A 23,559-nucleotide genomic window follows, 5' to 3' on the forward strand; every position below is an offset into this window, starting at 1 on the left:
GTAAGTAGTTGATGTGATTGCAGTGCACAGCTTTTTACCACAGCAAGAACTCGATGCTTTGGGCAGATCAGAACGTTTCGGTTGCAAAGATGGCAACGTATCTGTTGAACGGGTTGCAACAAATGTTGGCTGCTAAGAGCACTGCAGACAACATGGATACATGCGTCGATCACGATAGTCTTGTGTATACTATGTGCGTGAGCTTGGACTAGCACATCTCGCAATCCACATCGCGACAATTTCCGACACAGGGACTCAGGGAGAATGCAAACGTAAATGGGATAAATTAGGAAGAGTACAATGTGGTGTTTCCCTACCAACGCTAATACTTGTAAGCTGTAGGTACTGGGTATTGGAGGGTGAATGCTATCATCCCAAAGTGCAGAACATGAAAAGAAAGTGCGGGACAGGAGCTGAGCGGAACCTCAAAATGCGTGGTACAGTGCGTGGAGCAGGTGCAAGGAAGGTTCTTGATGAGCGAGGGCGACAGGCTTTTTTGGCTGATAATTGACCTAGGAATATAAGTGGTAATTTTGCTCAGCGAGAGGTCTAGACTCTAAGCGAGTTGAAGGTCAACAATCTACTTATATCATAATTATGGAGTAGTCTCTTACATCTCAATGACTTCAAGCTGATCCATTCTATTCTAGATAGATAGATATTGAATACATCACACTTTCATGGAAAACAAGAGGAACTCACGGTTTCTATATCTTCTTTGAACAAATAAATCTTGTCTTTATCGAGCCATATATCGACGAATTCGCCCCAACTGAACGTTCTGTTCGACACAACTTCGACATAGGGCAGGAATGTCGTTAATTGTTCCCCCGACTCGCAATTTCCTACTGTAGATGGTTCATTAACCAGCCTTCCTAGACCTTGCTGGTGGCGCCTAATAGCTGATGGGCTGAAGTCCATCAGATGTAACCTGTACTCTGAATAAACCGAGTATTCATCTTTTGTCGCACCGGCTGCAGGGAATGCACACAAGGCTCGACTTCCACTAACGCCAAGTCTGCATGGAAAATGGTGCGAAAAAATACGAACATTTGGAGGACCCCAGGATATCCACGGTATTGTTAGTACCATTCCTTCCGGATCAAAGTACTCATCGAAGAAAATCTTGGTAGAAACAACAAAGTCGAGAGCTGAAGAATGTGAGACAAGGGACAGTACTCGATGCTTGGGGTCTGAGATCCATGTTACTGTGACTGGCTGGGCTTGTATCTTCTGGTGTGAGCTACATGCAATATCGTTCGTCGGAGAAAAGCATTGCAGGTCGAACACTGATGCAGGCAACAAAAAGCATGCTAGCAACTGCAGTGGCTGAGATGCGTCCTCGATTGAATAGAGCTTCAAATCGTCGCTGACAATCAGCATTCTGTCGTTGCCAAGGAAGCAAAAGTCGATTGACCTAGTGGAACTTCCTTCTAGTACAGTTGGACCACTGAGGATGCTCTGAATCGAGTCAACTGTCAAGTCTGTCAGCTGATTTTGATTGATGCTTACATTGGACAAAGTTGAGTATTGCCAGTCCCAAATCTGTAACCACCATATAGACGCGAGTGATGAGCCTGTGTCATCAAACAATGGTATGAAACGAAGGAAAGCGATATGCCTCCCAAAAATCTCGAGTTTCGAAGGTATCTCACGGCGTCTGGGCAGCCAAAAGGTGGACATAAACAATGTCCGTCCAGCAGCTTGGGGATGGACACTATCTCCATCCAGGGTGAGAAGTTCGATATAGGACTCCTCATCAGATGGGTAATTATCAACCTCAATAGCATAGGCTATGGCTAGTAGATTTTGCGCTTGGTCCATGAAAACATCGATGGTGTAGTGGTTGGGAACTGCACAAAGTGAATCCGGAGAGAAATCACGCTCGATAGTTTTTTGTGAAGGATTCGGTAGTGTTGGAAAGATTCTGACAGAATCCATATATGAGTTCCAGAAACAAACATGCCCATTGGTGATATACGTTTGTGTGTAGTACGTCTGAAAAATTTCAGGTATAGAGATTGTTTGGAAAGAATGGAGATCAAATTTGAACCATGCACGAGCGTTTTCCTTTAGGAGCTGTAGGCGCTTCGAAGCGGGGATATGATTGTTGGAGATAGGAAGTAGTTGTTGGCTACCGAGTTCGGTGACGTACTGAAGCTCGGAGGATGACATGTATGTCTGGCGAAGAACCTTGCATAACTGCCAGACGATCATTAGTATCAGAGTCCATTTGAGACAATGGATCGACAGCGATTCGAAATTTGAAAGTAACTCACGGATGTACAACGAAGAACATCTCGCCAAGGAAGGAAGCTCAAAATGTAAATAAGAAGTTCTTCAGAAAGAGAAAGTAACTCTGCGTTGGGCTTCATTTTAAGCTTGTTCAACCATCTGATAAGTTAAGTTCAGTGTCAACATTATCGACACAGATTGCGAGACGAAGAACTAACCCAGACCAGGGTTCAAGTCGTCAATAGCGAACTCGAGTAGTAGCCTGAAAAACATGTCCGTCGCGTCGAGACCACTCTACTTAAATATTCGTATGACCAAGAAACGAAAGGACAAAGACATCGCAGACACAAACCGCAGCGGCTCAATGGTGACTGACTTGATCACAAAGCAGCAATAATGAGTATTGACTACATGTAACAATTAAAGCCACCATGTGACTGATCAAAGTTGTGATTATAAAAGGTAGCGATTAGTCAACCAATCAACTTCAAGCATTTGACTAGCTTAGTGAATTAGCACTCCAGCGACATGGTCAATCCGCTTGAAGTCCCTCCATACTTCCTCCAACCTCTCATCTCTAGCATCACTGCAGGAACTGTTACGTGTGCCCAGGCATTTGGTGCGTGAACTACCACAAAGTCACTTAAACGACCATTTTCTTTCGTTGCCTCCTTGGTCTTCCTCAATCATTCGCTAACACCAAGTGCAGGGTCCGAAATATACGTTGGGTGCTCGAATGGTGAGCTCCTGCGCTATGCCCTCCATCCAGATACAGATCCCACCAAGGTCCGTATCAACGTCTGCAACGTCCTTCTCATTCATTACCCTTCATATTACAATCTCAGGTTGCTCTCCTTTTTTCTTTCATTTCTTAACTAAATCCTGCGACATCGTGCTAACATAGCCCAGCTAGACTCTTACGCTCTACTCTCGCAACAGAGCCACTCTTCTGGCAAGCAGATCGACGAGCTCATCCTCGTACCTTGTATCGCGAGAGCGCTGATATTATGTGGTGCGTTATCCTTATATTTGTGAGTGTGTGATCTAGGGTGTGCAGCTTCAAGATTGTGTTGTGGAAATTTGAGATGCTGCTTTCTTCCGACTTCTGCATATTCAATCGTTAAGCACATACTGATATACTTGTGCAGATCGTCAATTACATATATACACCCTCCCTTCACTTGATCTTATCCCGAACACTAAACCAGTCCGCAATATCGAGGCTCTCGCAGTCGATCATAACCACCTCCAGCGCCCTGCCGCGACCTCACTTACCACTAGAGCCACTTCCACATCAACAAATTTTTCTACTGAACGAGGAAAAAATAATGCCGTCGACCTCTGCGTTATAAAGCGCAGTACTATTGCCATGTATAGCTTGAGCGAGGAGAAGTTGACATATGCCAGGGTTGGTATTCCTTCACAACCCATATTCTTTTACCCGGCTGATGTTCGTTCATTCTTCCTTAGGAAATCCCTTTCCGACCTGGAGCCATCCGTGCTCAGCGTTCAGGACGCCACCTATGCATTGCGACCGCAGATATTTACAGTGTAGTCGATCTTGCAACTGCACAGATGTTTGAGTTGCTTCCGGTAACACAAGTCGAGGTCACGCCGGGGTAAGTGGATTAGGACATTACCTTCCGTCTCCTTACTGACTATCACCGACTCGGCTCAAAGTACGATTAAACCACATATCATTGTCATATCTCCATCCGAATTCCTTTTACTGAGTTGGACGGGCGGGAGCACTCTTGGCCTGTTCGTCACCGGTGAAGGTGATCCCGTGCGTGGAACACTTGAGTGGCCAGCATATCCGGTGTCCGTGTGTAAGTGATATCTCTCTTACAAGGACTTCGTTCGTGTTGCTGGCTCGAATTCGCTGATTCCCTACCACCTTCCCACTTTCTCAGCGGCACACAAGTTACTTTCATTTCATCCATCAGTTCGTGATCTATCTCCCAAGTTCTAAGACTCATTGCCATGCATGAATCTGCCCAGGTCTCGACTTTCCCTACCTAGCAACACTTCTCCCAAATGGCACAATCGAAGTGCACAGTGTTGAAACTCAGACGATTGTCCAAGTCATTCCAGCGCCCGATTTTGGCGAAGGGGGGAGGCCAGGCTTGATCTCGTGCCTTGCTGGTTATGCAGCACCCTCCTCCGAGTGTAGGGACAAGATGAGGAAAGTGAAAGTTGGGTTGGTGCGCAGTGGGAACGTGGCGCCGAAGATGGACGACGATAAGGTCCATGAAGGCCAAAACGAGAAAATGGAAGAAGTGGAGAATGAGAAAGATGCAGATTTGCCAAGCGTGTCTATATGACCGACCTGATTGGTCGCCACCAGCTATTGACTATCAGGGATTTGAGCCAGTACAAGTTGGGTTGGCTCACATCAAACACTAGCTGTGAAAGGAAATTTAGAGCCGGACACTCGACACTATTGGTGACGATGACAGCATTTGCATTTATACCTACAACAGACACTGTCATAGGAAGGATTTACGTTGTCGTCATCACTGGACCATCGGTAGTAAACATCACCTCTGTTGAGATAGGTCTTCAACCTGCATACCTTGACTTGGACTGGGTGCGACATCAAGCACAAGGCTAAACTCGCAGTCGACATTGCCCTCGTCTGGAAACCGGGTGAGGAGTCAGTCTCTTTCTATTCCCTCGATATGTCACCGCAGATGTGTCTCGCAGGCGTTTAATTCGGGCTCTGTTTGGGCCGTAAGCATCCCTAGTACGTATGTGCCTTTCGGTCTTTTCTGCAGAAAGTAACATTCAGCTACAAGCATTAGGAAGGGGATTACAGCGAAACAATCCACCTCATTTTAAACTAGGAGTTAGGGTACGATACTGCCCCCGGACCTCCTCTTTGTCCCTTGCCATTACTGCGAGGCATCACTCAATTAAATCGTGAGGATTATGACCACGTACCGTAAAGCAGCTCAATTTGCACTGGTTAGCTTTAATCCTTGCAGCAGACATTTTCTCTCCTGAGCCCAAGTGACATGTCCGCCTCCTGCGCATTTCTTGTTCGGTGATCTCTGCTAATAATATGCGGTTTGCGTTGGTGACCTCTATGATAAAACCAGATGCAGAGACTTTAATATGAATAGGCCGAACGTTGACATGAGGCATAGTATAAATCAGAGACTATGATATACAGCAGCTTCAAGTTGGAGCTGAATGATCCAGGACGCGCCTGTCACGTGATCGTATGCACAACACCTGTTGATATCTATTTGCTACCGACGCGTTACGGCAAATGTTAATGGCATCGCACCTTCCTTCGCTTAGCATAACTGGTAGTATTGCGCAGCCGAAGGCTATCGTCACATCTGCTATTCCCCGCCATCCTTTGCTGTTATCATATTTTAATTGCTGGTAATGCCTCGTTTTACTGGCGTGCACGATGCCCCGTCGGACTCTCTAGCGGACGCGAGACACGAACCATACACAGATATTTCTCTATCATCGGTAGAGCCAGATATCCTGATTTCTCCACCACGCTCTCCTAGTAGACTTGATTTTTTTTATGAAGAAGGCGGCGCTCTTGGTTGCTCTGAATCAGATGCAGATGCAGAACTACCGATTTCAAGGGTCGAGTGGGCACGCGACCTCTTCCGTAGCGGCCCAGCACTCGCGAAGTTCAGGGAGGAGGAAGACGACGACGACGAGCCTCTTATCTGTCTACCGATACTCCACATGAATGACCACAGCACCAATTCCCAGACAGACTTAGAAGACGAGCCCCAATGCATCCTATTCCCACCTCCACCTCAGACCGTCACCATGGAGCCAATTGCACCAGAACCTGTTCGTCATGCTATGCTTCCACAAGAAAAAAAGGTGCAAATACCAACTCCTGTGTCACGTACCCACACGCAGCGTTTGAACTACCCTCACCGCGGATTCTCACGGAGTGCTTTGTTGCATCAAAAGTCTTTCTGGACAGCGCGCCATGACGAATGGTTAGAATGGCAGGCCAAAGAAGTGAAACGGCGAATAGACCACACTATATGTGCACAGGACCCTGGAAGCGCATATACTGGCATTACGTTCGCGGATAGTCAGGAAGTCTCTGGACTGCCATCGCAAATCCGCGTGCCTCTAGCTGGCTTGGATCGTGACTTTGAAGGGTATGCATCGAGAGACTTTGTTCAGGACTCGAACGCGCCGATCTACCCTCGTTTGGGCGATATCTCTGCGCTTCGTGATCCATACTCCGCCAATGTCGACCGATGCTTCTTCAGGTTTCCGTTGTGGACCATTCACAAAACGCTCTACGTGTTCGACATGTATCAGAGGTCAGCCCATATTTCCGACCAGATAGAGGGTTCTGTGTCCTCAGGAAGCTTGTCTTCGTCGACCAGTTCATCGACATGTGGTGATGAAGATGCAACCCTGGTTGCTGACGATGAACCACCCTTCGAGAAACAAACGTTCGACGACGGGTCTCATCAAGAATGTCTACCACCTAAAACTCCAAAAAGATCTCCTACATGGGAGGCCATCCGCGCCTGGGAGCTGAACTGGTACGCTCGCTGGGAGCTACTCATTGGTCTCGTACAGCGCGACCAAGCCCTCCGGCAGGCAGCGCCGCTTTCGCCGTCGACAACTCTCTCCGGGTTCGTAGATGAAGACCTTTCACCACCAAAAAAACTCCTGGAACCATTCTCCCCGAAAGCCCCCACACCGATTCTCCACTTTGCTGGCGAAGATGGAGAGGGGGATAGCGGAGACGAAGAAGACGACTATGGTACATTGATTTCAAACCCAGTTTACAGCATTGACGAGGCGTTCAAGGAGGGGTATCATCGTGCAGTAGATTTTTTCACCAAAGATCGAGGGTTGAAAAGAGAGCGTCGCCCGCGAACAGTGTCCGAGTAGAAAGTTAAGGATGATAGTCCGCGTCGAAGTGAACGAGGTTGGGAATATTTTTATCTTATGTGCAGCTCCCTAGTTTTGTCGATCCATGCTATATCCCGATACTCTGACGAGTTTCTAGTTTAGTTTAGACACTGAATGGTAAAATCTCATGTGGATACCGGTGGAATACAGTACATCTATTGCCAGTATTAAGTAGTACATCATCATAAGGGTGAGGGCTTGTGTACATATGAGCGGATTTGATACTAAGGTGACGAAGGAAATGTAGTTCCTGGGTCTTCATTTACATACGAACTGATGAGGGGTGTACGTGATTGTCACTAAGCTTGGGGTATTCTGTGGATGACGAGCGGTAGAGTTGGTCAACTCGTACGGGTATATGTCATGCTGCAATGAGCTACATCCTGCTTCCATGTCCCTCCCCCTCTGACTCAGAAGTGTTTGAATGTGAGCGCGAGGAGCGTCCGTGAGGGTTCCAGGACGGGCTATGGTTCATGCGCCATTCGCGTGATCTGCGCTGCCTGCGGCTCTGCACGATTTCTGGTGCTACAGCTCGCAAGGTGTTGAATTCCTCATGCGATAACTTTGATAGTGGCGATGACGCTAATAAAAGCAAGTCTGAAGGCGTGTAGATAAACGCTGTATGACGGGGTCAACATTAAATATTTGCAACTCAAGAGGCAGGAGATTTTATACTCACGACTATCATGAGGCAAGGGAGACAATGAGTGCGCTGGTGAAGAAACCCTTGATGAGCTCGATGAGCTCGGTGAAGCTGCCCGTCTGTGTATGGGGATGTAGAGTCCGGAGGATGATGACATCACTGACGTGGGGAGAGAGGCGGGTTGCTAGAGAAGACTTTGACTGGACGCAGAAGACAATGCTGATGAAGTCCTCTGGCTTAAACAAAGGTCTTATATATACACAGGATCATCCTGCGGATGCATGGGCCCCTCGGCAGTTAATTATTGTATATGACCGATGTCGTGGCGTCATGGTGAAGCAGCAGCGGTGACTCATCAACTTCGACCGCCGCGTCAGCTATTTGTGGCCGTCTGGAAGGTCGTGGAAGGTCGTACAAGTAGCGGGAAAATATGACCTTGGCCATCGCCGAGAGCCTATTCGTCATCGTCGTTCTCAGGCCGCAGCCTGTGTGATTTATAATTATCACCTGACCGGGTCAAATAGCACAACTTCCCGCATTTGTATATCACAAACAACTCTGTTATACACCATGGGCAGCTGTGCGGCAGCTTGGCATAAGGGGACTAGATAAGGGCCGAGCTTCACTGGCAGAGACCTTGTCCCACAAGTACTAATATTTACTGCGGTTTGAAAGAGACCGGTGGGGCTGGGATCTATCAACAAATCCCAGCAGTCACGGTGAAGAGTTTTTCGTATATAAATCTGCTTTTGGAGTTCGAGGGATGTGAAAATGAACTTAACAGTCCCCAGATTCTCTTGGAATAATTGCCCATCATGGGATTGACCTTTGTCAAGAATGTCTTGGGCAATCTCACCATCGGTGATTGGGCCAGCAACCCCAATAATAGGGTTGGCCTCGGTTGCAGCTGCCTGTGCAAACGGTGCCTGGTAAGCTGAGCTGACTTTGATAATGGCTTTTGCATCGCTGGAGACGTTGAGAAAGTTCGACGGTATCTTCGACAAACCACAATGGTTCATTTCGAAGCGCTTCTTCGAACTATTCAGTCACAGAAACCCCTACGTCAGGTGACATGACAGATATCCTCGAGAGAGTTGAACGAATGTTCTCGAAGCTTCTGCCGTATTCGTTTTGTTGCTAGATTAGCTACAAGGAAGAGAATAAATAGCCTTCCACAAATGCGATGACGACCGCCTTGATTTGCGTCTTCGATAGGCACTGGGAAAGCATAACGAAAGCCACACGTTGCCCGATCATCCGCCTATGCACTCAGTTGCTACAAGACCAGCACCAAACAATAGATGCATTTGGGGCCTGGCGAGCTGGGCAATCTGAATGGTTCTGTAAATGGGCAAACTCGACTACTTGCGGAGGGCTCGATTTGAGTGTCTCTTCAGAGTCAGATGCGACCCTCTGGGAGGACTGCGGTGGCTTCAATCATAGAAAGACCTGGTGTTAGGATGGTCAATCAGGAGAGCTCATTGTCGCGCGCATCAATGATCAATATGTCGACTCACGAAGATACGATTGTGGAATGCTGTCCCTCTAGTCTTAATAGGCTGCAACAATTTTGGTATAGGAAATCCTTCAAGCTATGGGGGTCAAGCTTGTGCAGGGGTCAAGTACGGGAACTTGAAGCTTTCTGGCGATCACGAAAAATTTCAATAAAAACGTAGTGGATACAATACAAACAATAACCCTCGGTCTTTACCATGTAAAAGCGGGAGGTCAAACTAGGGACGAAAATGCATACCACATAAATCACTCCCATCCTTTCGTTTCAATCAGTTCGGAGCAAGTATGAACCCTGCTCATCGGGAAGATGAAACTCCACAAAGGAGTTAGAGGAACAAAAAATTGGTAAGAACCAGCCTAAGAGTAGTCTGAATCGAGTTTCACGATCCATGAAAGATACGCGAGCCACGAAGTGAACTCAAGGACAAACCGATGCCACCGTGTATATCCCTCATACGCAAGAAGATTTTGGAGAACTGCGTCTTGGGATCATCTCCAGTCGTATGCGGTGTTTTTCCATGGAACCAGCGTAGCTGCGTTCGCCTGTAGGATAAGCATCGTGGGAGACACCTCGACTACAGTTTGCATGTGCACCACTCGAGAGTAGATCTAAAGTGGCGACACATCTACTAGGAAGAATGTACCGCGACAAAAGCCCGGGGACTAAGCGTCTAGCTCAGATTTCTCTACGTCCCTGAGCGCCAGTCACAATGGCGCATGCGCGATAGGACTGCTACACGATGAATACAGGCTTGCCCGATCCCCGCAACGCTTTCAAAGCCTCTCATTCTCGCCCTCCTCTGCCGTAACAGAATCTTGGGGATGTGAAAATGAAGCTGCTTTTCTGGTACGTCGCGCAGCTGATTATAGCTGGGCTCCGCTAGAGCCAATCGAGGGGGATTAAAATACTCAGACCTTAGCCCGCTCAGAAATGTGGATGCATGAAGCAACCTGTGTGTGATGAGCATTCGTGGCCTTCGAGCTGGTTGAGGAAAATAATAGTTTCGAAGTCCGCCTGGGTGTATACTGATACATTCAAACTCAGCGCTTAAGGCAGCCTGAGAGTTTAAAACTTAAGCCTCGAAGGCACGACGGCAATAAGTACGTATAGTACGGGTTACTCACTGCAGCCATGGGGAAACATTTGATGGGAGGCAGCGTATGCCGATACATGCCGGAATACGCCCCCATCAACTCTTCCCGGACCTGAAGTACGTCGTACATGGTTGCCTTTAGGAGATCTCAGTTGCTGCTTACCTATGATATGCCTCCGCTTCCACTCCAGAGTCCATGGAAACAGAAGCATTGAAATCAAACTTAGCCATCTTTGTGCACATTCATGAGCGTGCCAACACCGTAATTCACATACAGCAACCCCCATTGGCATTGTTTGGCTTTTACCTCCATTACTGTACTATTCACAGCATCAAATATAATTCACATTTAGACTGTCAAGCATGCACCTACGTCCGGATCTTCGAAATCAACCGGGGTGCGTTACCTGGCTGTGCGAAATGATGCAACGCTGACGGGTATCACTGAGTCTTTGCATCTGTCGATCAAAATGACGACAAACCTTATTCCTTTGCATGCTTGTGACGTGTAACCTACACGATTACAGACGAAAGGCGCGCAGCAGCGGGTGATACGAGGACTTTGCATGAGGGAAAGGGTGCATTGATCATACTTTAGCTTACTTTTGGTGAGATTACAAGATCTAGCACAAATGGTATCATTTGCCATACTTGTCCAATTGATTCGCCACCCGCTGATACCAAAGTTACCCCTCCAATGTGACTCTAATCTCAGATGATCCCAGTTGGTGTCCGATAACCAGATTGATATCATGGTTGCAGTTCTTTCTTGGGTTTGTGAAGAATAGATTTCCCTCTCCCTCGATCTATTTCTGACTGGTGGCACAGTTCCTCTACTGGGTTGGTATACGATTGCGGCGAGTACGGTAGAACTTATGCAGGGGGTTATCGATGCTCGTATGGTATTCTCCGGCACTGTCATTCATACAGGAGGTAGGAGAGGAGGGTTTAACCCGTTATCGGAGCAGGCTCTTACCGAATGATTTTACAGTGGGACCTAGTAGTCCAGGTGAGCGGGGTCCCATATCATGATATCAGAAGTAGAACAATAAGGATAACACGTTTGATCCAGGGCCGAGGCAACGCTGGACCTCCAGCGCTTCAGGTTCTCTATATCGGCGCAAGTGGTTTATATCACGGGCGCAGTTGTCGAATTTCACTGATATCTAGGTTCTGTGTATATTTTCCAAGGTTAAGGCGTTGGCACTGTGTTAATAATCCATCTCTCACGATAGGCATCAGCATGCTATGTAAGTCCCTTGTATCTCGTTTATTTATCGATCGGCGGCACGCAGTAAGTTTCCCGGATGTCTTGTTGACAAACCTAGTCAGTGTCCTGTGCCATTGCCTGTCGTTTTTGTCCAACTAACTGTACCATTCCAGAGGTATGCGTGAGATGGTCTTCGCATTTGGTATGCTGGGTGGTGAACCACTTGGTCACAGTACCCCAATCATAGTTATCAAATCTCATGTTTTACTTTGCAGTGTAAGGTCGTAATATGAACCTGATTATCTTTTGTGCTGATCTTCTATATGTCCTGATCTGATTGTGCTACTCTGTCTGCTTGCGACTCGGCTATCTCCAAATCTATAGGTACGCCGATCTGTAACCGAGTCATGTGCATCTAGCCATTCACCATTTCTGCAGGGCTCATGTTCCTTGGCTTTGGAGACTTACTAGGGCATTCTTCAAGTCTCGTTCGCGCGGATATCTGCGCAGGGATCATGCCTCGTCGATGATAATACGCGAAGCGTATAGCTAACTCCGACACAGCGACTGCTATGATTACCGTATTCCAAGAATGAGCACGTCTTAACTGCGAGTGGCGTATAGCTTCGCAGAGGCTGGATTCTGTAGGAACATGATCACTTGGTTTGAATTCCGTTGTGGTCGCTATGACGTATTGGCATAGATTTGAAAGAGCAAAGTCATGCAACTGCTTAACACACTGTACTGCAAATTCTGCTAACTACTAGCGTATGCGTCCTTAGTGGAACGGAAGAAGCAGAATCAACGGTGAGTTTGTGTGAAATCACGGTCAGCGAAGCGTTCGCAACCATTAATCCTGAAACAATAACAATCTTCGAAGGATAAATGAGCTTCCAACTATACATCACGAGCATCGAGGCTTTATCCATCAGCGCGGCACGGAAGCCCGCTCGAAGTTCTAGACGCAAAAGTACGTCGGCCAATACGACGTAAGTACATTCAGGGATGATCAACGAAATGAGAGACATACTAAAAATACCGGGTCACTCGGGAGGTGAAGGCGCCAATGCTGAACTATCATAATGCGGTATAGATTAAATATCACGGCTAGCCGTAGGGTCAGGCGCCTGGATCAACTGTTTTTGCTATTGTGAGGAAACACTCATCTGACTGCTTGTGATGCATCTATGAAATTGAAAATTCAGAATTCAGATATGCCGAGAACAGGGACGTTATCCAGCATCCCCATATAAACGCAGCGCCTCTTTGAAACAGTGAGAGCGGGAAATCACGGCGGAGACAAGATCGGTTCCCCATTTATTTCAAGTGAAGCAGCCGCGCCTGCTAAATTCGAAGGGTGCTGGGTGCTTGTGAATATTCTGAGTGATTGCAGACATCCATTAGTTCGGCTAATAATTCTCTGAGGCTAGATCATCGTCTTAGCAAAAATTAGACGTCTGAGATAGCACTTGGTCACGGAAGGATGTTGAGGACCAATGTATATCGACTAGACCTGAACTGCTCGCACAGATGGAAAAGTCGTTTTGGAGTCCATGTTTTGGCCTGTGGAAGAGGAATCCATGTCCACATAAAGTCTAAGAAGACCGAATGCCGAACTTAGATCATGATAAGTAAATTCATCCACAAATCTTGTACAATGGGATTATCTGATTACGAACTATCGCACGTACAGGGTTGGCTAGTGATCAAAAATCAGAAACATTGAAACTCAAGGCTCCCTTTGTCTGGATGATCTTGGCTAACTATGACACGGGGAAGATCACGATGAAAGCAGCACAAAGGCCGACAGAACATCATGCATAGGAATACAACGTGCGCGTTGTTGTTATCGTGTCTTGTTAGACAAAGTTTGAAGAAGTGATGGGAGTAAGAATGTGGGTAGCACCGAAAGGACAATTCTTGATTCGCCGAGGTAGGTTCGGAGCAATAAATTATTACCCGCGCTATGTGTTCTAGTCTTTGCTGCTATCGAACAACTGTGGGGATGGTATTGGAATGAAAATTGAGTAATACTGCTTACCAGTAGCAGTGGAAGAGAAGGGGGAGCCAAAGCAGAGAAGAAACCTAAGGATATTTTGAGAGAACTCCTTTTGGGATGGCTATAAAGCGTTACAGCGCTGATTAACAAAGACGACAAAGAGGATCAACACGCTGAAGACCCAGAAAGACTTGCATGGTCGTTCTTCTAACGATAAGTGCAATAAACCAGAAATTACAGAGAGATTTACATCACCCACTCGAATGGCGAGGCCTATGAAAGTGTGGGAGGTTGTTGAACGTTTGAGCGGAGTCCAGGATGTTTGGGTCGGAGAAAGAGACAGAATCATGCGTGCGCTGTCAAACTCAACTTTGATTGATAATTATGGCCCACGAATTCGCAGTGATCGCTCTTTTCATTCCAAGGTCTGCTCATCGTAGAGCTCGACATCATGAAGTTTGGACGATGAGCGAAAAGACGCGCGGAATTCCCTTAAAGTCACGTTTTCACGTTTATAACTTTTATTTCAAGTCCCACGTTGTAATTCCTGGCTTAACTCCATCATTTCTACTGAAAAACTGCCCTTTTCCTCGTCATACTCTTCAAGACCCTCGAGATATCATATTTGGGATCAAACCGATATCGCCAGATCAAATAATTTGAAGCACTAGAGTGTAGGAGGTGTGTTCTGAGCGGCGACGATCGGAAAACCAAGCAATTTCGAGCGGAGTGAGCAACAACTTTCTTCCCTTTCCTTCTTTCCGTCCATCTGTCTCCTTCTACTGGAGCCTATAATCTGTCTGCTTCACAAAATACCGGTTCGATCAAACACTCAACATGGTTCTCGTTCTGCAGGTCCGTGACTATTCGCTCATTCATAGAGAACAAATTTCTGTGAGGAGCGCTGGGCAAATTTTTTGTCCCGAATGGCAAGCGATCAAGCCAAGAATGCTGGTGCAGTGACACAGGAACATCACATGCCACCATACCAAGCATACGGTGCCTACTCGCCACCTTTTCCAGTCTATTATGACCCGAACCATCCTGAACCAAACGGCGCGCCACACCCAGCACCCCCGTACATCTATCATTACCCGCCTCCAGGGATGATGTACCCCTTTCCTCCTCCTGGTAGGTCTAGTTTGGTGGCACCGTTCTTTTGTTGTTTTCTCTTACGTTGGAGACTCATAGGATTTCCACCTTACGCGCCTCCTCCCCAAACTAACTTTCAGCGCGTCAAGCGTAAGCAGGTCAAGATGGCGGTTCGTTGACGTACATTTTTTGCGCCCATTCTTCAAATTAATTAATATATTATGTCAGTGTACCAACTGCGCAAATGCCTGCAAGCGTTGCGACGAGCATCGTCCATGTGAACGATGTGTCAAATATGGTATCCCAGAAACGTGCGTTGATGGTGTGCGCAAGGAGAGGCAGAAGGGAATCAAGCGGGGACCCTACAAGCGCAAGAACAAGTCCGGCGGCAGTGATACTGCGACTTCACCTACTCATAATGCCACTTTCGAGAGTGCGTTACGATATCATCAATCTGTATTTGCTTTACTCATAGGCAGAATCGACAGCTTTCTCGTCCACCCCAAATGAAGCAAACGGAGACCCAGCTTGGCACCCGCCGAACGGTGTAGCACAGGGTTCTGCAACTGCAACTCCTGCACCTTCGTCAATGCCACCCTTTCCACCACCGCCACCACCAGAAGGGGGATATTATCCGCCACCATATTTCTATCCTCCACCTCCTGGTTTTGTACCGCCGTCTGAGGGTCAAGCGCCTGTGGAAGGGTCCCCAAATTCTGGCGTGCCTCCTCCGATGATGCCTTACTATATGCCTCCCCCTGGATACTATGGACCGCCGTATTACGGCCCTCCTGGCGTGCCGCCGCCCGCCATGGATCCAGCACAGGTTGAGCTTCAAAGGACATCCGGCCCGCCTGTAGATCATGATCCTGAAGTTGAAGAAATCCCGCCGCCTGCTCCTAAAACAAATTCAAAGAAGAGAACTAGGGCGGGGAAAGAGGGACGACCGAAAGCGAAGAAGACTAAGGTCGCTGCTGTCGTGCAGGAGTCTTCAACTTCAAGCGGAACGACGGGAGGGAGCGACCAGACCTCAGAACCTGGCCACGGCAGCCCAGCTGAGATTGGTGATGCATGAATATCACTGGATCTCTTGCTGCATACAGTTCCCTGCTTTCGCACTGCTATTATCTTTTTTTTGCGAGCTCTGCTTTCTAATTGTTCAGTTTCAAATGCATGTTCGATGTGATTTTGTTTTGCCTCCTACGTACTATTCTGAAAACTTTCAGACACTCCGACGCTCTTTGACCACCAACAAGGTCTCGATGAAGATGATAACGTGTGGAAAGGATGCAGATCGTGTGACGCGATCCTGTTTATGGTCAAAAAGCCGCCGGAGGCAAAGTATTTTTCATTCTCGAACCTCCCCGTATGTTACCCACAGTTATTTTGAGTGTCCCTGAATTTTCTATTCTGTCACCCTTGCCCTTTGGAAATACGGCTTCTGTCCGTTGTACATCTATGACCTGTGTCATCCTATGCTCCCCCGCCTTCTTACTTTTACTTATATATGATATGGTCATTGGGTGGTATTTATTATTGTAGGATACGAAGCAAACATGGTCGTCTGTGATTATTTAAATTGATTTTCAAAAGCTATGGTCAGTCAGTGAAAGAGGGTTTGCAAAACATAAAAATTACTTTGCTCGCTGCGGCAACGTTTTCATGCACATCCAAAAGGTTCATCGCAATGTAACGTGGTCGGCTACAACACACAAGTCGACATTCTTGGACTCGCGTTCCTTAACTCGTCAGTCAATGTAAATAGGTTGTGTGACAAGGCACTCGAATAACAAAGCAAGTGTAAGTGAAGCGGAAAGGCATCATACAAAGAGCAGTGCAAGCAAATTTTTTCCTGAGTAAGGTGACCGGCTATGTCCAGGCGTTTGTTTGGTCCAGAAGGCGTTGCCAAATAATCGCTTAAATTTTGAGTGACTTCAGAACTCGAACACCGGTTGTGTCCGTCCAAGTTTCCTCTTTCACCATCTTCTGTACTTTGTCTTCCCCACGCAACATGTCTGTTTTCCGTGCTCTTCGTCAGGTTACTGCATCTTCATCACGGGCTGTGGCTCGTCCTGTGGCTCGCTCTGGCCACCTGCGCATTGCGACCATGCAGTCTGTTCCACGGGCTTCCATGACTGCTGCGAGAGCTTTCTCGGCATCTACGTGTCGTTTTTCAGAGGGTTCGAGTGAGCTCAGTTGTTTTTTGAGTGATACAGTGCTAATATTGGTACCAATAGCTGACGTCGTCCTTTCACAAAAACTTGCTGAGGAACTCAAGTATGAGAAAGAAGCTGTCGCTGACGCGCCTGAGCCTGAGTTCCTGAAGACATTCAAGGAGCAGGGTATTTGGGAGGTATTTATTACGCAGAGTAGGCAGTGAACTTGCTTCTCAGACATTGCACGCAGATTCAGGATGTCACTGGTAACGACGAGGTCACGCTCGTTCGGAAATTTGGCAATGAGACGTGAGTCAAAAATTATACCGCCTGTCATGTACTCATATATTTTTAGTATTCGTATGATGTTCTCCATTGCCGACATTCAAAACGCTGAGGACGAGCCGGAATACGAACAGGAAGAAGGTGGAGGTGGAGAGGACCAGCCTCTCCACTCCTACCCCATCCGCGCTTCATTCTCTATCACAAAGGTATGACCACACGTGAAAAATTCTTGCACCTGTCCTTATGTTTGAGCGTAGGCAAATGCCAAGGGGTCCATCAACATTGACACTATGTGCCAAGAGGGCGCGTTTATCGTTGACAACATGTCCTACTATCCTGATGCACAGCTCGGCACCGAGCTCACTGCTGAAGCTGACTGGAAACGCCGGGGCTTGTACATCGGCCCTCAGTTCGATACTCTCGATGTTTCTGTCCAGGAGGAGATCGAGAAGTGGTTACAGGAGCGGGGTATCAATGAGGACCTTGCCATGTTCGTTCCTGAATATTCAGAATATAAAGAGCAGAAGGTTAGTGGTTGTTTGCCTTTCATATTGCAAAGGACCTCATTGTTTCTCCTTATAGGAATACGTGAGGTGGTTGGACAACGTCAAGAACTTTGTGGATGCGTAGGCATGTGGTTCTTGCTCACACTGCTTTCATGACCGCCCAAAAGCCATTCCCGCCATCTGCATGACCTTGCACGTATCTTTACACATACAACCATACATTTATTGGCTGTTGTCTCCCCCCTCAGTCTCACTAGCATCTAATGTCATTCAATATTGATCACTCTTCCTTTGAAAGTCGACCAAGTCTCAGCGAGATCAACTATGTTCATTCCTATGTGCCAAGTGGTCTGCCAACTTGTCTGAGTTGGGTTTCTAACAGTTCTTGTGATCGGCAGGTAGGGGCAGTTGATTAATTGATTGTCACATCTTGTCACCGCATAGACCGCCGGGCTGATATCTATCCCTATGAATTGGGTTCGGAGGCTAATTAACCTCCCAGATTGCTTAGGTGGCGATCCAACTTGTGGATGAACCCTGAGCCACCACTGCCGCTTCAAGCCACGACAATGACAAGACATCATAATCAACCACTATGCATGCGCAGGTCCACAGGTTGCTCCTGTAGGTATATATAACACCTCGTTCAAGCCAGGACATGCTCAGCTTATCTTCTGCGTCCTCACCTCCCCAAGTCTTCTCTAGTATCCCTCGCCACTTCAGTGATGTCATCAACCTCCGAACTTTACGTCCCTGTAAACCGACGGAAGCCTACAACGGGTTCACCGAGCTCAGAGGTTTCGTCACCAGCGGAATCATCGTCTTGTGATAATCGTGAGTTATCATACTTTACCCATCGAGTTGCAGATACCTAATGTTTGTCACATCATACAGGGCCTATCTACACGCTTGCAGACATGCTACTATTAGCGTCATCGCCCCTGTCAAAGTTATCGCCTGAGAAATTGAGCGCCTTGCGAGCTACAGCACCAGAAATCGTGCAGACCTCGAAGCAGCGCCGAACACATGAATGGAAGATGAAATTTGGTCCGTACTGGCCTGGGAGACCTCACAGACCCCTTCAATTCCCCCTTAAGTCACAGTTAAAGTCTTCTGGACCTCAAGGGTGGAGGAAGTGACGCGCGACACCCGACCAACTGCATTGTTCGTGTTCCGGAAGAACCATGATGATCACTTACACCCCTCGAGTTTGCACTTTGTAAATAAATAGAAACATCAATCTCACACTGGTAGAAAATATCCACCCAAACGAAATTCTTTCAAATCAGCAGTTGGGTGCTTATCGTGTATTAGAAGTTCTCGTATGCGAGGGCAGTCTTTTATATCATGTTGTACATATGAAAATATTGATCTAAGATAGACAAGATCATTGATTTTTTGCATTTGCATCAGAGATGACCCAGGGATGTGAGTTTTGATGTTTCGTCCTGAAACGAGGCATAGAGGGACCAAGCATAACTCGCACCGTACGATCATCTCCCCGAACACTATAACCTTGCTTCAACTGCTATGCGGAAGCAAAACAGATGGTTGATTCCGGATGACTCAATCCTCAGGGAGCTTCTCATATGAACGAGATTAATAGCAAGAAATGCCTGATAACTAACGAATACTAAAGAAAAGGACATAGCGGCGAGTAGTCCTTGAGTATCAAACCCAAACAGAAAGAAATATTTTAAAAAATAAGTCTACAACTTGATTAACCCCTTCAACCACCTCGCCCACTCACCAACATCTGCAACACGTGTGTAACCAACGCTGACAATTGCTAGGCTTACCGCCAGGAAGAGCCATTTGGTGTTGTACCTCCGTTTGGTTAACTCCTTAGAAGGCCTGTTCAATAAGCCAAGCTCGAAGTGTATATTGCGACTACGTACATGGCCATTTGCCGAAATCCGGGGACGAGGGGGAAGTTTGGTACCAAAGTTTCGGAGAGAAGCTAGTTTCTCGGGCTGGCACTCATCGTGAGGGGAGTACCGAAGGGCATAAATAATCAAAACTTACGCTGTAAGGAGGAAATCTTCCTGCTAGGATATTGTCAATCCTATAGTATGACATAAAGTGAGCAGGCGGACGAAATTGAGAGAAATGGAAATGGACGAACCACCCAGGGGAGTCAAGTGAGGCACGTAGGTGCGTGAACATGTCGAAAGTAAAACCTCGTGCATGATACCCAGCTGAAAACATGTAATTAGTGATAACTCGCTTGAGAGAAGAATGGACCGACATCCGCTGGGGCCAATACCACCAAATGGCAATCCATCAGCTGAAACACTGTCAGTGGGCTATCCTCATTTGGAATATTGTAAAACATACTGCCGCAGTGTAACAACACATCATTGGCGACGGCTGAGCCACTCTGAGTATTGTCAAACACTAGCCAAGGATATCAACAACGATGGCTTGATAGACGAGTGGAAGCAACATGTACCCTTGTTCTTGAAGGCTGTATCCGACGAGAAACAGTACAACGCGAGAGGATGATCACTGACAAAATTCAGTCTGATGCCAACATGTAAATAGACGGTCAACCCACTGAGCATTGATGTATGCAATTGCTGCATCAACATCGTCCACAGCCATAATAGGCAGGATCGGCCCGAACAGCTCACTTTGCAACCAGTTAGACGTGCTTGAAAATGCTCCCACAGACAGATATATACGCACTCGCTCATTAGGGAATCTTCACCTTGAATACCTTTAACCACGGTAGGGGCTATGAATTTTCGTGACTCGTCGGTCTGCCCGCCAAAGATGATGGTGCCGGAAGTGTTGTCGAGCAAATTCTTGAGACGATGGAAGTGCGCGGAACTGATGATATGACTTATATCCTGAGTGTTGGTAGCACCAGAAGGATAGAACTCGTCGTGTCTGCGGACGTGGTAAGATACAGCTTGAGCATGACGGCGTGATAAGGTACGCACGCATCTTTGAGGGCCTTTATGAACGCGTCTTCGGAAGAGCGCGGGACGAGGACGTAATCTGGTGCAACGCAAGTCTGACCCGCATTAGCGCACTTGCCCCACAGGATACGGCGTGCAGCAATTTTGAAGTTACACTTAGGGTCGATAACAACAGGGGACTTCCCTCCGAGCTAGGAAGACATTGGCGCCAGGACATCGCACTGAACGTATGGATTTACCTCGAGACTGATAGGCGAAAGAGTCTTCGCAGCGGCTACGCCTATGATCTTTCCTACTCGCCCGTTCCCGGTGTACAGGACTAGTTATCTCGCATCATAATTTCGACAACCAAAATAGTCGATTGCACATACCATGACCCCATTGGTATTCCATGAGCTGTATTCCATGATATACCATCATGAGTATGCAGTCTATACATCAGAGAAATGTGAAAGCACACCTTGCTGGTCTCCGGAACAGCACCCAACACGACTCGAATAACATCATTGTCCATATACTTTGGAATAAGTTCCGCGATGAGACCACTTGTAGCGGCAGCTAATTCAGACGGTTTGAGAACGACACAGTTGCCAGCGGCAATTGCTCCAATCTTTGAATGGAAAAAATGAACTGGAATTGAGCATGATGAAAGACGGAAAGGAACATACGACGGGTCCAAGAGCAAGCCATACGGGGTAGTTGAATGGGCTAATGGATAGCACAACACCCTTTGGCTCCTTGCGAATAACTGGACGGAAAGCAGCAAATTTGATATTGAAAGGTGCCTTTTCGGTTCGAGCCCACTTTTCCACCCGGTCATAAGCGATCTTACAGTCACTTATAGTCGAGTCAAGCTCAAGGCTGGAGTTCAGGTAAGCGAGTTTCATACGCGGTAACCGAAACAGTGCTTACAATGAAGATTCTAACGAAGGTCTCCCAAGGTCAATGGCCAAGGCCTCTTTGAATCTTTCGAGGTTGTCCTGCAGAAGGTAACCAAGTTGCAGGATCTGAACCTTTCTGAATGCAATAGGTTTAGTCTTGCCTGACCGGAAGGTCTTGTTGAGGGTGGAATAGATCTGGAGCGCGTTCCGTTGAGCTACGGGACGGTCATATGGTATGCAAGCCTCGCACCTCGTCGATTTCTTCCAACGTCGTGAATTTCAATTCGGGCGCCATACTTGACATGGCTGTACACAGGTATTAGTGAACACGCTCTATGGCCACGTTGTGATTAGCATATGCATTGCAACCTGTGGTACAAGTGGATCAAGAACGGACAGAAGTCCATCCACACATGAAGTCCATTTCCACCGGCCCGCCAATCACTGAAGGACTCACAGTCTCTCACACAAATTACAAGAAGTCTACGGCTTTTCTGTGACTCTGATGGAAGGCTATCTGAGGCTATATGGTGGTTGACTGCAGTAAGCGAAAAGACAAATGAAAAGAATCAGCTGGGAGTGCGATGGGAAAGTCACTTCGTGTCCCCGGAACAGTCGGCTACTATGTTGGCAAGGGGCCATCCATGGGAAGCGGTTACTATGTTTATCCCCGGAGATACTACGCGTGGGTTTAAACAAATTGCCTATGCTGTAGAACGCTCCTCAGCTGCTGCGGCAGGCTCTATCCCTACCCGAATCTCGTTAATCCTGGCATGAGAAAGGAGAATCCACCGCCCCTTCAAGTTCCCATTCCCCTTATTCACTGGTCCCGCCGGGTGGATATGACATGCACCTTCAAGTTGCTGTCAGAACAAGCATGTTTTACTCGGGAAGCTTAAGGAGGTGGGTACTATACTATTCACCAGGCGCCTTCAGATTCGCGCCCATTTTCTGACGATGTCATAGAATATTAATATTTACATCCAGTAATAGTCAATGAGTTCTTCGAATGCTTATGTTCTTGCCGACGGACGCTTTCAAGTTTCCCGCCCGACTATCATCGCATCCTCCTGTCTCATCCAGATGTAACTCCCGTACCGCATAATCTGCTGGGCATCCTAAGCAGAACACGCATAAACAATGCACAAACTGTAATGCGGCTACTGTATGAACCCTTATCGTACTAGGTGTTTTGAAAACCTGCGATCATCGATTCATGGCCAGCAGAGCAAGTTGAAGGAACGACCCATCTTCATTAAGTTGGTCTGTCTACTATGCAAGGAGACTAGTCGACATGCCCTCAGTCAGAAGAAGCAAAGTATGTGCACACTTGTTATTATGCTAAGTTATGCGCTGCACTGCCAGCTCGCCACAGACTTTAACTTGAGTTTAGGTCACTATAGCCTCTAGGACCCAATAAGTCCGAAATCCTTTCCTACATATGACGACATATGACAATATCTTCTCACCGAATATGACTACTGGTCTCGCAGTGCCTGGCGCCATGCCAGTCAAACCGCAGCGCAGGGTTGCCCAACTTGATGAACGGTTTCGATCGTAAGAATCACTTTAACCAGTCCGAGTCTTGATGAACATGTTTCTAATACGTCCGGTGCTGTAGTCTCTAGTACTATTGACGACCATCGTGAGTAATTGAACACTGGAGGAGTGATGAATTCGCCTGGAGACATTACGTCCTTGATCATTATCACTGATTTGGGCGGATGGAGGTGTCATTTTTATACACGTATCTGCTGTTCCTTGCGTGCATATGGTCAGTACGTTCACAAGCTACTCGTATAAGCGATCAAAATCACATCTCGGGGATATTTGCAACCATCCGATCACAGTGGCCTCACTGCAGATTTAGGTAAGAATCTGATGGTGAGTTGGCCACTGGTCCAGATGGCGTTTGACCTACCAAGAGAGGGGAAGTATGCATGGAAATACAGTCTCTGAGTCAACTGGACTTGCTGAAGGATGCTTAAAACGTAAATTAGAACAAGTCACTGATTGATCTGATCCAACGAGAATTGAGGAGAGCGATGAGTAGAAAATCATTAGCAAGTGCGTGCTGATGCATTGATGATCCAACAGTT

At 47.2% G+C, this 23,559-nt stretch overlaps 8 protein-coding genes across 8 annotated transcripts; 5 read left to right on the forward strand and 3 right to left on the reverse strand.

The window, feature by feature from the left end:
- Positions 1 to 610: 610 nt before the first annotated feature.
- EDB93DRAFT_1101306 (uncharacterized protein) lies at positions 611 to 2,375 on the reverse strand (the record flags this gene model as incomplete). The annotated part of the gene is made up of 3 exons (XM_041447093.1): positions 611 to 646; positions 703 to 2,202; positions 2,280 to 2,375. 3 exons carry the CDS (start codon positions 2,373 to 2,375, stop codon positions 611 to 613), a joined length of 1,632 nt encoding a protein of 543 aa, XP_041311231.1.
- A 342-nt stretch (positions 2,376 to 2,717) lies between these two features.
- EDB93DRAFT_1126263 (CNH domain-containing protein) lies at positions 2,718 to 5,056 on the forward strand. Its single transcript, XM_041448748.1, has 7 exons — positions 2,718 to 2,854; positions 2,945 to 3,021; positions 3,145 to 3,247; positions 3,384 to 3,643; positions 3,706 to 3,854; positions 3,916 to 4,064; positions 4,237 to 5,056. The coding sequence occupies exons 1-7, from the start codon at positions 2,764 to 2,766 to the stop codon at positions 4,557 to 4,559; spliced, it is 1,152 nt and encodes a 383-aa protein (XP_041311232.1). The 5' UTR covers positions 2,718 to 2,763; the 3' UTR covers positions 4,560 to 5,056.
- Positions 5,057 to 5,443: 387 nt separating this feature from the next.
- Positions 5,444 to 7,233, forward strand: EDB93DRAFT_1126270 (uncharacterized protein). Its single transcript, XM_041448749.1, has one exon. It carries the CDS (start codon positions 5,632 to 5,634, stop codon positions 7,132 to 7,134), a length of 1,503 nt encoding a protein of 500 aa, XP_041311233.1. The 5' UTR covers positions 5,444 to 5,631; the 3' UTR covers positions 7,135 to 7,233.
- On the reverse strand, positions 7,234 to 8,293 carry EDB93DRAFT_1126272 (uncharacterized protein). The gene is made up of 2 exons (XM_041448750.1): positions 7,835 to 8,293; positions 7,234 to 7,773 (listed from the first exon to the last, which is right to left on the reverse strand). Exons 1-2 carry the CDS (start codon positions 7,953 to 7,955, stop codon positions 7,532 to 7,534), a joined length of 363 nt encoding a protein of 120 aa, XP_041311234.1. The 5' UTR covers positions 7,956 to 8,293; the 3' UTR covers positions 7,234 to 7,531.
- Positions 8,294 to 14,542: 6,249 nt separating this feature from the next.
- EDB93DRAFT_1238752 (uncharacterized protein) lies at positions 14,543 to 15,783 on the forward strand (the record flags this gene model as incomplete). Its single annotated transcript, XM_041451557.1, has 4 exons — positions 14,543 to 14,747; positions 14,808 to 14,878; positions 14,937 to 15,141; positions 15,221 to 15,783. 4 exons carry the CDS (start codon positions 14,543 to 14,545, stop codon positions 15,781 to 15,783), a joined length of 1,044 nt encoding a protein of 347 aa, XP_041311235.1.
- An 876-nt stretch (positions 15,784 to 16,659) lies between these two features.
- EDB93DRAFT_1326170 (mitochondrial glycoprotein) lies at positions 16,660 to 17,979 on the forward strand. The gene is made up of 6 exons (XM_041455053.1): positions 16,660 to 16,894; positions 16,946 to 17,061; positions 17,115 to 17,173; positions 17,220 to 17,355; positions 17,407 to 17,676; positions 17,732 to 17,979. Exons 1-6 carry the CDS (start codon positions 16,720 to 16,722, stop codon positions 17,777 to 17,779), a joined length of 804 nt encoding a protein of 267 aa, XP_041311236.1. The 5' UTR covers positions 16,660 to 16,719; the 3' UTR covers positions 17,780 to 17,979.
- A 67-nt stretch (positions 17,980 to 18,046) lies between these two features.
- Positions 18,047 to 18,846, forward strand: EDB93DRAFT_874943 (uncharacterized protein). Its single transcript, XM_041457775.1, has 3 exons — positions 18,047 to 18,283; positions 18,351 to 18,489; positions 18,550 to 18,846. Exons 2-3 carry the CDS (start codon positions 18,381 to 18,383, stop codon positions 18,792 to 18,794), a joined length of 354 nt encoding a protein of 117 aa, XP_041311237.1. The 5' UTR covers positions 18,047 to 18,283; positions 18,351 to 18,380; the 3' UTR covers positions 18,795 to 18,846.
- Positions 18,847 to 19,205: 359 nt separating this feature from the next.
- EDB93DRAFT_875058 (Aldehyde/histidinol dehydrogenase) lies at positions 19,206 to 21,891 on the reverse strand. Its single transcript, XM_041457776.1, has 15 exons — positions 21,711 to 21,891; positions 21,492 to 21,655; positions 21,248 to 21,440; positions 21,040 to 21,189; positions 20,951 to 20,975; positions 20,819 to 20,898; positions 20,601 to 20,770; positions 20,344 to 20,547; positions 20,213 to 20,287; positions 20,108 to 20,163; positions 19,993 to 20,052; positions 19,904 to 19,942; positions 19,781 to 19,853; positions 19,681 to 19,720; positions 19,206 to 19,628 (listed from the first exon to the last, which is right to left on the reverse strand). The coding sequence occupies exons 1-15, from the start codon at positions 21,762 to 21,764 to the stop codon at positions 19,365 to 19,367; spliced, it is 1,647 nt and encodes a 548-aa protein (XP_041311238.1). The 5' UTR covers positions 21,765 to 21,891; the 3' UTR covers positions 19,206 to 19,364.
- Between the last annotated feature and the right edge of the window lie 1,668 nt (positions 21,892 to 23,559).

Source organism: Suillus bovinus, assembly GCF_016758785.1.
Source record: "Suillus bovinus strain UH-Sbo-P2 chromosome Unknown EDB93scaffold_8, whole genome shotgun sequence".
Taxonomy (NCBI): domain Eukaryota; kingdom Fungi; phylum Basidiomycota; class Agaricomycetes; order Boletales; family Suillaceae; genus Suillus; species Suillus bovinus.